General features: G+C 40.0%; 1 protein-coding gene across 1 annotated transcript in view; it reads right to left on the minus strand.

Annotated features, from left to right (window-relative positions):
• The window catches only part of ENTPD7 (ectonucleoside triphosphate diphosphohydrolase 7), a 32,119-nt gene extending 17,933 nt beyond the window's left edge, over positions 1-14,186 (minus strand). The window contains exons 1-4 of the mRNA XM_005885368.2: positions 14,086-14,186; positions 12,794-12,976; positions 3,844-4,049; positions 3,451-3,601 (exon numbers count right to left, since the gene is read on the minus strand). Of these exons, the coding sequence (XP_005885430.1) occupies positions 3,451-3,601; positions 3,844-4,049; positions 12,794-12,976; positions 14,086-14,093 (548 nt within the window). The 5' untranslated portion in view covers positions 14,094-14,186. The remainder of the gene's footprint in view (positions 1-3,450; positions 3,602-3,843; positions 4,050-12,793; positions 12,977-14,085) is intronic.
• Positions 14,187-14,392: the final 206 nt, after the last annotated feature.

A 14,392-nucleotide genomic window follows, 5' to 3' on the forward strand; every position in this document is an offset into this window, starting at 1 on the left:
TTACATAATCCTGCACATAAGCTTACAATAAACTTTTAATCTCCTTTTCTATATTTCATGGTTGAATTATTTTTCTTTATAAAATCTTATCATTTGAGAACCCCAAATCAGGATCAAAATCCAAAGATTGTAACAACTTGGGATTAACATTTGAAGCCTAGTATCCATAGGGTAGTTTTTTCCTCTACAGTGTTATATCATCATGTTATCAGACAAAGAGCAAAGAAACAAAGCTAGAAGTAATAATAAGAATCTAGAGAAAAATGTTGGTTAAAAATAAGACCAATGCCCTGACCGGTCTGGCTCAGTGGATAGAGCGTCGGCCTGTGGACTGAAGGTCCCAGGTTCGATTCCGGTCAAGGGCATGTACCTTGGTTGCGGGCATATCCCCACTGGGCGGGGTGCAGGAGGCAGCTGATCGATGTTTCTCTCCCATCGATGTTTCTAACTCTCTACCCCTCTCCCTTCCTCTCTGTAAAAAAATCAATGAAATATATTTTTTAAAAAAATAAGACCAATTATTTTGTATTTTTAAAATTACTCATTACAAAAATATTCTATTGGCTCAGATAGTTGTCAGCATGACTTAGTAAAGTATGTTGTTAGCACTTCAAAGCGAAGAATTTAATGTAATAATCTTCCAATATAATGTCAAGTATAGTTTCTAAAAAAAATTCATTGTTATACATATAAAACTCATGCAACATGGATTTCACATTGGGAACAGGAGGTGCTATTTTACTCTCCCTATTGGTTATGCTTCTTAACTACCCAACGAAGAGGGCTTGCTTGTTTTAGTCATGATATGGAAGAAGGGGCACCAACATACACTGCTGTTTGGAATGAAAATTACTGGTACAACCTTTCTAATGGGCAATCCAGAACTACTTATCAAAAATTTTAATGTCCTTAGTCTTTGCCCCACCTATTACACTTTTGGAAATTTATTGCAAGGACATCATCAAATAAAAATACAAAGAGGAAAAATACTGCAGCATTATTTATAACAATGAAAAATTGGAAGTAGCCTAAATTACATCAATAGGAATTGGTTAAATTATTTACAGTACATCCACACAATATAATACTATACAGATTTTAAAAGAAATGAGGTCAATTTATATCTACATGTATTGACATGAAAATCTGTCCAATATATTTTGAATTGTAATGGGTTACAAAACAACATATGCTATGATTCCAATTTATATTAAAAAACAAAACACTAACTTTCATTTTCTAAGTTGTTTTTTTAAAAAACGTTTAATGGCTAAATGTTAACAACTGTTGAAGCTGGGTTAATGGGGATTCATTATACTGTTCTCTCTACTTTTATATATGTTTGAAATTTCCCATAATAAAAAAGGTTTTTTTTCCCCTTAAATATCACCTTGTATTAGCTTTATAATTTTTAAAAGGCTTTTTTTATTACAAAATAAAAGGTTGGTGAAACAGTCTACTAGTCCAGGCCTTTGTCAAAAAAATAAAACCTAGTGCCAATAAATTCAAAATACAGTCCAGCTGATTTAAATCCATTTTGAATACTGCTTACAAATGCTAACAAATTAGTAAAACATCGTTTATACAAAACAGGTTTTTGCAGTGGTAGTTACACTTATGTCAATAACTACAGTTGCTTTAGAGGTAGCAATGACTTCATAACCCAGGATACAGTTAGGCATTATTAAAAGAGGTGATCAGAAAAAAAGTTAAAAGAAAAGGCAAGTTCTTTAAAAATTCTTAAGATAAAATAGATATTACTGTTCAGAGCTTCCACGCTGACAGTTAACATTTAGACAAATGAAGTAAAACAACATAGTGGGTTTGCTGGGACAGACTTTTTTGACAGAGTGCCAGGAGATGAGGCCATCCTCTCCTTTGCTCCAGACACACAAAACGTGGCCAAACCATCGCCCTGCTGGTTGGCTAATGTTTTCCCTCCAAGTCAGTTTTCCTCTGGCCCTCCTACCTGCTCCTTCGAGGTGAGACATAAATAAGGCTATTCACAGACTTGTGATGTGGCACTACTGTGTTATCTAGGCCAGCGGTCGCCAACCGGTGGTCCGCGGGCCACTGGTGGTCTGTGAGGTCCGCAAGGTTGGCGACCGCTGATCTATACTCTTCCCTGGGTTTCTAAAATTTTGAACAATGTAAATATTACTTATGTCAAAAACAAAAATTCTAAATTGCATGCACAGTATGATTGCAACTTTGTAGAAATTACATACAGAGAGAAAGGGAATGTGACAAAATGAAACAGTTTGATAGTGTAGTACGATTTTAAGTGTTTTGTTTTTTTGTTTTCTGTTTTTTTACTTTTAAGATTTCCTTTAATGATGTACGATTGCAGCTATAATACTTAAAGTTTGGTTTTAAAAATAAGTTTAAAAAAGAAAATTTTTTTAAAGACCAAGATAGATGGGAAAATAAGGAGCTAGAAGGCCTCCCAAGTTGATGAATGGCTGTCTAAAATTATCTGCTTCTTGACAGCAAACCAGATAGTAAACCAGTAGCTGCATGTCTCAACAGAAGGAAACAGTCCACTGAAAGAAGCGCTGACATATGTTATATTGTCTGGCATGTCTGGCATAAGCAGCATGCAGCCTTAAATGTATAGCTGACGTTTCATTGTTGGCCAAGTATACAAAATGAAACTGTGAAAAAGGGAACTGCTGTTTACCAAGAAAAAATGCCTGATGCCTGTGAGATGATGAACATTCTAGAAGGATGAATTCTAAGTTAAGGGAGCTCACTCCCATCCCATGATCATATATCTGTGGAGGGACCAGGGAGGTGGTCGAAGGGGAGACATCACAAAGAGGGATCTGGCCCAAGTATAGCCACTGCCTCTTCCTCTTCCTCCTCCTCTTCCAGTGAGGGAAGAGGGATCAGATAGCAAGATGCCAGGCCTAACTGCCATGGTCAAGTGGAAAAGACTTATCTGGCTGGGCTTGAAAAGACTGGTCAGTGTAGCAATGAAGCCTGAGCTTTGCATGTAGCACCAACTATCACCAGGGAGCCAGGCACAGTTACACATAAAGCAGCACTCCTACCATCCGACTAGCCCCCAGGTACCCGGTCCCTCGGGTGACCTTCCTACTACCGTTCTGTTACTATGCTCCCCTTCTGGGTGCCTCATGATCCAAACTGAACACCATCACCACTGCTCCAAACCCTCAATCAAAACTAAGAATCATTACAGCCATCTCAGATAGATATGGATCCCAAAGAAGCAAATGACATAAAGGTGTGAACAACTTCCTGTGAAATCATTGCGTGCAGGGGTAGATCTGCCCTATTTTTGAGCACGGAGTCTTTTAGTGCCACCTGTCAACTCTGTGGTGAATCCACATCCCACCTTGAGACCAGGAAACCACAGGGACACGCCTGGAATCAGCCTCTCCTCTCTCCTGCCACCTATTTCCGTGTTTCTCAGCCCCTGCATCTCACCTCTCAGGAAGAAGCCTCATGCCCGCGGTGCACAGAATGTAGAGGGGGGTCTCCTTGTGCTTCTTCACAGGCACATGAGCAGCAGCAAAGCTCAGCAGAGGACGAAGGTAATCGCTGGCATGTTCAGGAGTGTCTGCCATTGCAGAGATTCCTTCAGAAATAGAAAATACTTTCTTTAAAAAGCAGATCACATGCACTCAGAAGCGCTCAGAAACTGATTCCCCACAGGTTCTGCTTAAGGTCCTAAACTTTTATTTAATTGAGGGAGGGAGGCAATGAATGAGATATACCTCCCATTATCCAGACTCCCAAGAGAAAAGGATATCTCTTCTCTCCTCTCCCAAGTCTGTAACAGATAAGAGAGATTGACAACAAATACATTCCGGTTAGTACCTGGCTTGATTTTTTTAACCACCGGTTGGCTGTTGCGGTCTCTCATCTGTTTGATGTCCAGCAAATCATGGGGGTTCCCATTATGTCTTGGCCAAAAATAAACAAAAATCCGGGAGCCACTGCTGCCACAGTCCACGACAAGTCCGTAATTTAGATTTGGGTCTTCAGTATCAGTAGCTTCAAGCTCCCCTACTCGAGCCAAATACCTAAGCCGGGCAAAAAGACAGCTCAGTGTGAAGAAGCCAGGTCCACAAAAGGCACCACCATTTAATTCATTGTTCATGAATCTTCATCAAACGTCTACATATGCCAGGTACATAGGGCTATGGGTCCTAACAAAGGAGTGAAGCAATAGTGACCATATGTCCTGATGTATACGAGGCAACTGCTGGTCTGTTTGCCTAGAGACCAATGAAGTTAGATAACTAAAAGACTCCTCCATGTTTGGGGGCAGTTCTGAAACTGGTTGTGGCAAGCTCTACAGAGCATTAAAGAGCTCCTAGGCCCAGGTAAGTACCTGGTTTTTGTTGTTATAAGCCACTAACTTCTGCGGCGGTTTGTTAGACACACAAAATAACTAAAATAATTCTAATAATTTCTATCCTTTCTGTATATAAACATAAACACACTATAGAATGATGTATCACTTGACATGACATGTGTTTTCTGATTTTTATTTTTATTTACTTTTAGAGAGAGAGGAAGGAAAAGGGGGGGAGAGAGGGAGGGAGAGAGAGAGAGATCAATGTGAGAGAAAACATCAATTGGCTGCCTCCTGCACACCCAGTACCGGGGATTGAGCCTACAACCCAGGCATGTGCCCTGACCGGGAATTGAACCAGCAAACTTTTGGTGCCTGGGACAACGCCCAATCAACTGAGCTACACTAGCCAGGGCAGGGTGGTGATATTTTTTTATGGGGCTTTTTGCTTTGCATTTTAAGTTGCTACAATTAAAAAATAAATAAATAAATTGCCACAATTACATGAATAAAAAATGTATTTCATAAAAATAATAATTGTTCTTTTCTACAATCTCTTAAATGTTTTGTAGCTATAAAAAGAATGTTCATAAAATATGTAGCACAGGATATAAAGAAGAAGAAGAAAATGCCTGTGTGCCTAACACCCAGATTAAAAATAAAACATTACACTGTAAAACAATAAAAGCTTCTAGGCCCTAAGACGGTACTTTGTGTTGAGATTTTCTTAGATTCTCATCCCAAGACATCTGACTGAGAGCAGGAAGATGAAACCAGTAAGAGATATTACCAGCAACACCCGGGTTTGAGTCTCAGCGACAGCACTGGCCATGCTGCGTGACCTCAGCAAGTTAATGAACTTCTCTCAGACTGTCTCCTCATCTGCAAAATGCGGCAGGGGAGTCTCCACCCTCCAAAGAGGCAGGCATGGGGAGCAGTTAGCACAGTGCTGCGCTGCCGCTGCCACTGCTCTTATCACATAACATTGGGAGAGCAAAGAACAGAAGACTCTGGAGCAAGGGGCTGAGAAATCCAGAAAGAAAAGACGGTTAAGAGTTGGTGAATACTTATGAGCACTGAGGCTAAAAAATATCAAGTTCCCTTAGAGCCTGAGGGTCTGAAAAGGACAAATATTGCTGCCTCCTCAAAAGTTTCACTTGAAAAGGAGCCACATGAGAATGGTTTTTAGCTTATTAGTCAGTAAAGGATTACTATTCTTGGTGCTAAGAATATATACTGTGTGGTAGATTAAAATTTTGTCTCGGAAGCCTTTTAAATTTGAATGGGCATCTTTAAAAAAAAAAAGATTCAACATTACAAATATAAAAGAGGCGTATGCAAATGAGGAACCTTAAAAATGGAGGTATAATTAGCTTCATAAAAGTGTAGGTATCATTAGCTTTGTAGTAAATCCACCTATGATCAGAACACTAAGCCACATGTCATGCCGCTCAGAACAATCTAGACTGTGTTTACCGGTGATTTCATATTGCTATATAGACCACAAATCCTTACTTTGGACAAAAAAAGAAAAGTTGTTAAAAAAGAACATGTAGCCCTGGCTGGTGTTGCTCAATTGGTTGGGTGTCATACCATACACTGAAAGGTTGCCGGTTCAATTCCTGGTCAGGGCACATATCTAGGTTGTGGGTTCGATCCCAGTCCTGGCACACACAAGAGGCAACTGATCAATATTTCTCTCTCACATCAATGTCTCTTCCTCTCTCCCTTTCTCTCTCTCTCCCTTCCTGTCTAAAATAAATTTTTAAAAAATATCCTTGGGTGAGGATTAAAAAAGAAGAACATGAAGAAAACCGTTCTAAAACCAAAAAAGTAGAGCTGAGTACCTTTCCTATTCTACAATGCAAAATGCATTTTTTTAAAAAGAGAAGAGCCCTAGCCGGTTTGCTCAGTGGGTAGAGCACAGAGCATCGGCCTGCGGACCAAAGGGTCCTAGGTTCGATTCGGTCAAGGGCACGGACCTTGATTGCAGGCTCCTCCCTGGCTCGGGCCCTGGTCGGGCTCAAGCAGGAGGCAACCAATCGATGTCTCTCACATTGATGTTTCTCTCTGTCTCTCCCTCTCTCTCTTCCATTCTCCCTAAAAATCAATGGAAAAATATCCTCCGGTTAACAAAAAAAAAAAAAGAGAGAGAGAGAAGAAGATACAGTTAAGCTTCAATATAATGTTGTAAATTATTGCATAGTATAGAGTCAGGTAGAACTTTTCTCTGGATTTGATATGAGAGCAAGTTATGGGAAATGAAACAGGTGGTAAAAATCTGTTACACACTGGAAAGTTCATAGTCCTAAAGATTCCATTTCACCACATTCTTTCCCATGCTAATCAAATTACTGGGCTGAACTGGGCTCATGATCTACCAATAAACTCGGAACAGCTCACATCTATCACATGAAGGCTGGGCAGCGGTCTGGGTTCATTACAGAACTCTTGCAAATACTGACCTCGAAAGATACCACAGATAGAAAACAGGCAAGATAATTCATTTCCTATCATAGCAACCCTTGTTGCTCCTGGCTGCTATTTTGCAACCGACCATTAAGTTAGCTGCAATGAGGAATCTAAAACCTTATCTAGGAACGTTTTATACTCCGTAACATTAAAATCCATTGGTTATCCAGCACTTTGAATGACTTTTACCCATGCATAATTTTGTCTCAGAGACTTCAAGGGTTAGTAAACACTTTGAGCACCAATGCTCTAATGTGACCTCTTTTTTCTGTCTTAACATCCATCTGCTTCTCTACCTGTTCATCCCCCTTCCTCTTCTTGACATAAGCTTCCCAGTTCTTAAGAAGCCTCCATTCCACAGTGGCTGATCCTCGTAGTGGCCACATGATCTGAAAAGGCCTCCATCTTCTGTTGTAAAACGTGGAGTGTCATTATTCCCCTTGAGAACTTGTATTGCAGTATGAACCCCTAAGACTCCTTTCACATATGTTGGCTCTACTTCTCCATTTCGGCTATCAGTTTCTCAAGAGTAGTTATCTTATACGCAGCACCTTGATATGATCACAGTGTCTCTCGCATTTCTCTGATATGTATCAATCAATGCTGATTAGTCTTGTCCTAGAGCTCACGATACAGAGCTATTGCTTTGTTACTAACTCCTGATGTCTTTGTATTGCTATACTCAAAATCAGTTGGTCTCCTTTTTAGAAAGTTTCAACGGCTTCCCAAAGCATCCTGTCATCTTCTTTGGTTCCTGTCAAGATAAACAACTTGAAGCTCTAATTTGGGTGCAATTCAGCTTTTCTTTCTCTTCCCTTAGGAGTCTACCTGTATGCAGAAAAATGTCCACTGATACTAGAACACAAGGGAGAAAGATAGGACCAGAGGCATTTAGGTTACACTTCCCATTTGAGTCTTTGATCGATGCTTCAGGCAATAGAAAACCTCCATTTTTCTCATCTTGCATATAAATAAGTAACTGAAGAACAATTTTCCTTTCTGGGAAGTAATATCACCTCTTTATGGAACTCTGGCATCTTATGACCTATAAGGCTTCTTACGCTTATCAAGCACCTGAAGGTCTTCCTCTGGCTAGGCTCCTGACATGGGTGGATGGATGGCTGGTCCTTTTTGGGATCTGCAGTCCTGGACTTAGTCATCATGGTCAATGACTTGCAATGGTGGACCCTCCTGCTTTTCTGATGCTGCACTAAGTTGATTCCTGAAGGGGAACTAAAGCCCAAGAGAAAAGTTCTAAAAGCCTTGGAATCCCTCACATCCACCTTCCCAGAGATCTGATTGACCATCACACACTTACCCCTCTCCCCCTCACACACGTATTTTCTCTCTGTTTGAGAAGCATGATTTCCCTCTGGTCACTGCTGAGTCAATGAAAAGAAAGCTACCCACATATACATCACCCAAGGTAGAATTGGAAGACAGTGGCTTTTCACTTCCATTAGCCTGAAAACATTAACAGCATTAGAGCACTAACTGACCAAACCAATACCTAGCTTACAAAAATCAAAACTAATTATACCACTTCTAGAGTTCAAATAGAACTCAGTAATGCGCCAAAGGTCAGTCAAAGTGGCCCTCATCAGCATGGGGCAACCAGCTCTTTGCTGAATGTCACATACTCTTCAATTCTGTTCAAGGATCAGAACCAAATATAATAACATTATAGCCAAAGTAGCTGTGCATGACTGATGCTAGTAATACATGCCCAGAAAAGCATCTTGTAAGGTTACTCTTTATCTCCTAACAAGAAACATTCATATGTTAAAGCTCTGCTTATAAATACTACAATGGACAAGTAAGAGAATAAATAAATAAATGTGAATAAGTGCCTTTAATCTCTGAATTGTTCTATTGTACATAAGAACACAACTTATCTGAATAGCCTAAAGTTAATAAATTTTTTTCTAACCAAAAATAATGCCTCTTTTGACTTGCTTTAAGCAGAATTGAAACTTCTTAGGAAGGCTCAATTTAGCTGTAAACCTAAAACTGCTCTTAAAAAAATAACATTTGTTAATAAAACAAAACAGCTCTGGATTCTATCCTTACTGACATCCCATTACTCTCTTCTAAATTTACTTTTCCCTAACTTCTAGTTCTAATGCAAACTCCTCCTTTCTCCTTTCAGAAGCACTGAGGGTGGGCACATAATGAAGAAAAAAAAAATGCAACTCCTCAGTTTTGAAACTACTGAGGGGGAAACCCACACACAGGCTTATAAAGTTCTGGGATGTTATCACCCAGAAGTGATAAGTTCCATGAATGGCTGAAATTTTTTGAATTAAAACATTTTTTCAATACAAAAATAAATTAAGATTTTTTTAAACATTAGCTACTTTCATACATATTAAAATACGTACAAAGATGCAATGTGTAACAGAGATTATAATTTCTAATTAAAGCAATGCATCATTTATCAAGACCACAGAATGAATTCAGTGTTCTTATGGGCATATTTTCTTGGTCAAGGTTTTCCAAACTTGCTCCCATGAAGGCACCAGTAAGTACAGTCAGTCCTCACTTAACATCATCGATACGTTCTTGGAAACTTGGATGACTTTAAGTAAAAGAATATGTAGCAAAACCAGTTGTACCATAGGCTAATTGATATAAACAAGAGTTAAGCTCCTATTGTTTCTGGCCACCAAAACATCACCAACTTCTAAATAAAGACCCAAAACACTTCTAATATTAAACACTGAAATAAATGTAAGCTATACATATATTTAAGAAAGATTCATAAAAACAAGTAAGATAATCATGCTCCAACCTGCTGATTCCAGTTCAGGGTCCCAGGTGGATTGAGTCCACCCAGGAGCTGAGGGCACAAGACGGGAGCCCACTTGGACAGGACATCCTTCCATCCAGGGTACAGTCACACACACCCACACTCACTCAGACTGGGACCATTTAGACCAGCGGTTGCCAACCTTTCGGATCTCACAGACCACCAGTGGTCCGCGGACCACCGGTTGGCAACCGCTGCTCCAAAGGTTTCCTTAGACATCCAATTCACCTCATGTGCACATCTTCGGGAGGTGGGAGGAAACCAAAGCACCCAGAGAAAACCCACACAGACATGGGCAGGACATGCAAACTACACACAGTGGCCCCAGCCAGGAATCAATTGTTTTTTTCTCATCAACATTGAACAAAACAATGTTACTTGAGGACCTGCTATTCACTCTTTGTGGAATATCACAAACACTGATATAGCCCTAGGTGGTATGGCTCAGTGGACAGAGTGTCGGCCTGTGGACTGAAGAGTCCCAAGTTCGATTCTGGTCAAGGGCACATGCCCAGGTTGCGGGCTCTATCCCCAGTAGGGGGCATGCAGGAGGCAACCAATGATTCTCTCTCATCATTGATGTTTCTCTCTCTCTCCCTCTCTCTTTCTCTCTCTCCCCCTTCCTCTCTGAAAAAAAAAATACACACACATACTATACACACACACACACACACACACACACACACACACACACACACACTCTAAAGGCCCAGTGCATGAAATTCATGCACGGGTAGGGTCCCAAGTCCTGGCCAGCGATCAGGGCCAATCGGGGCCTTCCAGCTCCTGGCAGGGCAGGGGCCTTCCTTCATTCCATACCGCCTCCTGGTGGTCAGCTCATGTCACAGCAAGTGAGCGAACTCCCGGTCTCCCGGTCAAACTCACGAGGGGACACTTTGCATATTAGCCTTTCATATATACGTGTGTATATATACATATATACACACATATATAATTCATTGTGTAAATTAGGAACATTTTAAGTAGGAAAAAATAAGACTATATGTATGTAATAAAAAAATCACAACCACAAACATTAGCTTAAAATTTTTTTATAAGCTGTTGAACTAAAGTGATATGTGTTGCCATCAATTCCTAGTTATTTGCTTAATGATTTTATCACCAGCTAGAGGTCACTTGTGCTTAAGCAGTAGCTGCTGCCGTAAAAAAAAAAAAAAAAAAAAAAAAAAAAGGAATTCTGGAAGGAAAATTTTAAAGATTTTTTTAAAATTTTTTTATTGATTTCAAAGAAGAAGGGAAGGGAGAGAGAGAAATAGAAACATCAATGATGAGACTGCCCCCTATTGGGAATTGAGCCGCAACACAGGCATGTGCCCTGCCTGGGAATCAAACCGTAACCACCTGGTTCATATATTATATTTTTTGCCAATGTGACAAAAAATAGGTATAATTTTGATTCATTCACACTAGACCAGTGGTTCTCAACCTTCCTAATGCCGCAACCCTTTAATACAGTTCCTCATGTTGTGGTGACCCCAACCATAAAATTATTTTCGTTGCTACTTCATAACTGTAATTTTGCTACTGTTATGAATCGTCATGTAAATATCTGATATGCAGGATGTATTTTCATTGTTACAAATTGAACATAATTAAAGCATAGTGATTAATCACTAAAAAAATATGTAATTATATATGTGTTTTCCGATGGTCTTAGGCGACCCCTGTGAAAGGGTCATTCTACCCCCAAAGGGATCGCGACCCAGAGGTTGAGAACCGCTGCACTGGACAGTTATTGTTGTGTTGGCTATTGTCATTTTTTTCATTTTAACAATCTAAGGGAAAAGAGATCAGTGCCCTTAAAAATTCTTACAGTGCCCGAGTAGGTGTGGCTCAGTTGGTTGGAGCACTGTCTCAGGCACTGAAGAGTTTGATTCCCAGTCAGGGCACATACCCAGGTTGCAGGTACCATCCCAGTTGGAGTACGTAAGGGAGGTAACAGATCAATGTTTCTCTCTCTCTCCCTTCCTCTCTATCTAAAAATCAATGAAAACACATCCACAGATGAGGATTAAAAAAAGAAAATTCTTGCAGCACACCAGTTGAAAATCACTACTTTAGAACAATGGTTCTCAACTCCAGCTGCACATTAGAGTCACCTTGAATATTTAAAATAAAAATAAAAACAATATATGGTGGCACTTATATGAAGTAAAACATATGGCAACAATAGCACAAAGGGCAAGGCCAAAAGGGCAGATTCTTACAATATGTGTAAAGTGGTATATTACTTGAAGGTAGACCATGATAAGTTAAAAATGTATACTATCAAGATTAAATCCTAAAGTAATCACTAAAAAAGTAAAAACAGAGTTATACGTAATAAGCCAACAAGAGACAAAACATTATATGCAGAGCCCATGGACACAGACAATAGTGTGGTGAAGGCCTGGAGTGGGGCAGGTGTGGGTGGAAAGGGCGTAGGAGGGAAAATGAGGGACATCTGTAATACTGTCAACAATAAAAATAAATTTTAAAAAGAGAGACAAAATGGAATAATACATACTCAAGTCAAAAGAAGGGAGAAAAAGAGGAAAAACAAACATAGAACAGATATGACAAGCAGAAAAGAAATAGCAAGATAGATTCAAACTTAAACATAATTGATAATCACATTAAATGTAAATGGCTTAAACGCCCCAAATAAAAAGCAGACACTGTCAGATAGGATAAAAAGCAAGACTCAGCTAAATGCTGCTACAAGAAGCCCACTTTAAGTATAAAAACTGAAATAGGCTAAAACCAAAAGAATGGAAAACCACCTGTCACGCTAACACTAATCAAAAGAAAGCTTAAGTATATTAATACCAGACCAGTAGATTTCATAGCAAAGAATATAATGAAGGATAAAGAGAGTCATTCAATAATAATAAAAAGGGTCAATGCATCAAGAGTACATAACAATCGTAAACATTTATGCACTAATAAGTTAGCCCACAAAAACAGGAAAATAGGAAAGATGCCTTTCAAGGTTAAAACACAGCATCATCATTCCTGAATCAAAACTGAAGATTGTCAAGATTGTTATGCAATAAGTGTCATGCAATTTTACTAACAAAAGTACAGTTTTCCCCAAAAGGGTCAAAGGTAGTCATGTGTTAAACAGCTTATCAAAATATTTATGACTTCAATGCAAAGCTGAGGAAAGTGATCTAAAGCTGACTCACCTTTCATATTGCCTATCTCGTGGTAATGAAGCACCCCAATGTCGAAAGTCCATGATTAACATAAGTAGAAGGAGGCAGGATATGAAGAAGAGTCCTAGGAATGCCACCCGCTGACGGGGAAATGGGCTCACTGTGGGCACAGTAAAGTACCAGGAGGCTGGGCAGAGGTAGGAAAAACTGATCCTGAAATGAGACAAACATGAGTAAGAAAAGTCTCTACAACTGAGTACTAAAATATAGTTTTTAAACTGGATTAAAGCCCTTCCGAATAAATGCAAAAATTCATGCCACCAGAAACTTAAATGTTCTTTGAGTCTCAAATTTTAGAAAAGGACCTATATGGTTCATGGTGCTTCTACTATATAAGTCAGAAAAGCTGTATCTGATCTTTTTCCAAGTCTGCACTTTGGGGTGCAATTCAAAGAATTAATCTTATTTTAATGAAAAGATCGAGTCTCCCTGAGCAACTTCATAACGTTGAAGAATCAGAGCACTACGACATTCCCACCAAAAATGCTGCCAAAAAATTGGGTAGTCAGGAAATGTATTGCACTGATTAAAAAATATTTTAATAGGTAATACATGCACACAGTAAAAAAAATCAAACAATTTATATATATAATGGAAAGTGAGTCTTTTGCCCTAATCCAACCATTTCCCTCTCAGAGGCAACCATTACTACCCAGTTTCTATGTATTTTTCCAGGGATATTCTATGTATACACAAGCATAGATACATATTATATATGGTAACATATCTGTGTGTGTGTGTGTGTGTGTGTGTATGCATCTCCATTTTGTTTTGTTTTACACCTTATATACTGTTCTGCATCTTTCCCCGCTTACTCTGTTTGACAACTGTCCCATATCCACAGATCCACATTAATCTTTTCTGAACGCTTCAGAGTATTATTACAATGGTTGGACAAGTGTATTCAACTGTGAAGTTCATTTTCTATACTGATTCAAAAGGACCTCAGTCTGTTTTCAAGGTTCATTACAAAATAAAAATCTTTTTTTAACCTAGTCTCACTCAAATGGAAATCTGAAAGAATATTACAGTCTAACCCTTTCTGAGCTGAGCAAGCACTGACCTGGGCCGAGGGTTAGGGGCTGGAAACTATTGTATCTGCCTTCAAAAGAATGAAACTTTGATCTTTGCAACCATGTGTCCCGATGCAAAGTCCAGATGCAGACCCAGGACGAGCTTCACTGTTAACAACCTCCCAGGACCCCTCAACCTGCCGGCCACCCCGCACCGAGCCCAGCTGAGAAGGAAGTGAGCAGCCTTACCTAGCCATGGGTTCCCCTCAGTGGTCCCAACGCCTGTCACCTCCTTTTCCTTTTGCCCGGAGAAGGTGGTCTCCTTGTCCCAGGCATCTCCTAAGCCTGCAGCCTGGGAAGAGTTGGATGGGTTTCAGGCTTACCTCCAGCAGTGCCCACGAGACCAGACCTCCAGGAGGTGGCCAGGCGCCCACCCACTCCCCGAGCTCCCATTCCAGACACGTCCGCTCGGGTTCTGGGGCCCGGCGGACCCTCCCCCGGCTCCCTGGGAGCGGGGCGTGCTCGAGGGCCAGCGGTGTCCTGGAGGAACCGGCAG

Source organism: Myotis brandtii, unplaced genomic scaffold, assembly GCF_000412655.1.
Source record: "Myotis brandtii unplaced genomic scaffold, ASM41265v1 scaffold902, whole genome shotgun sequence".
Lineage (NCBI taxonomy): Eukaryota > Metazoa > Chordata > Mammalia > Chiroptera > Vespertilionidae > Myotis > Myotis brandtii.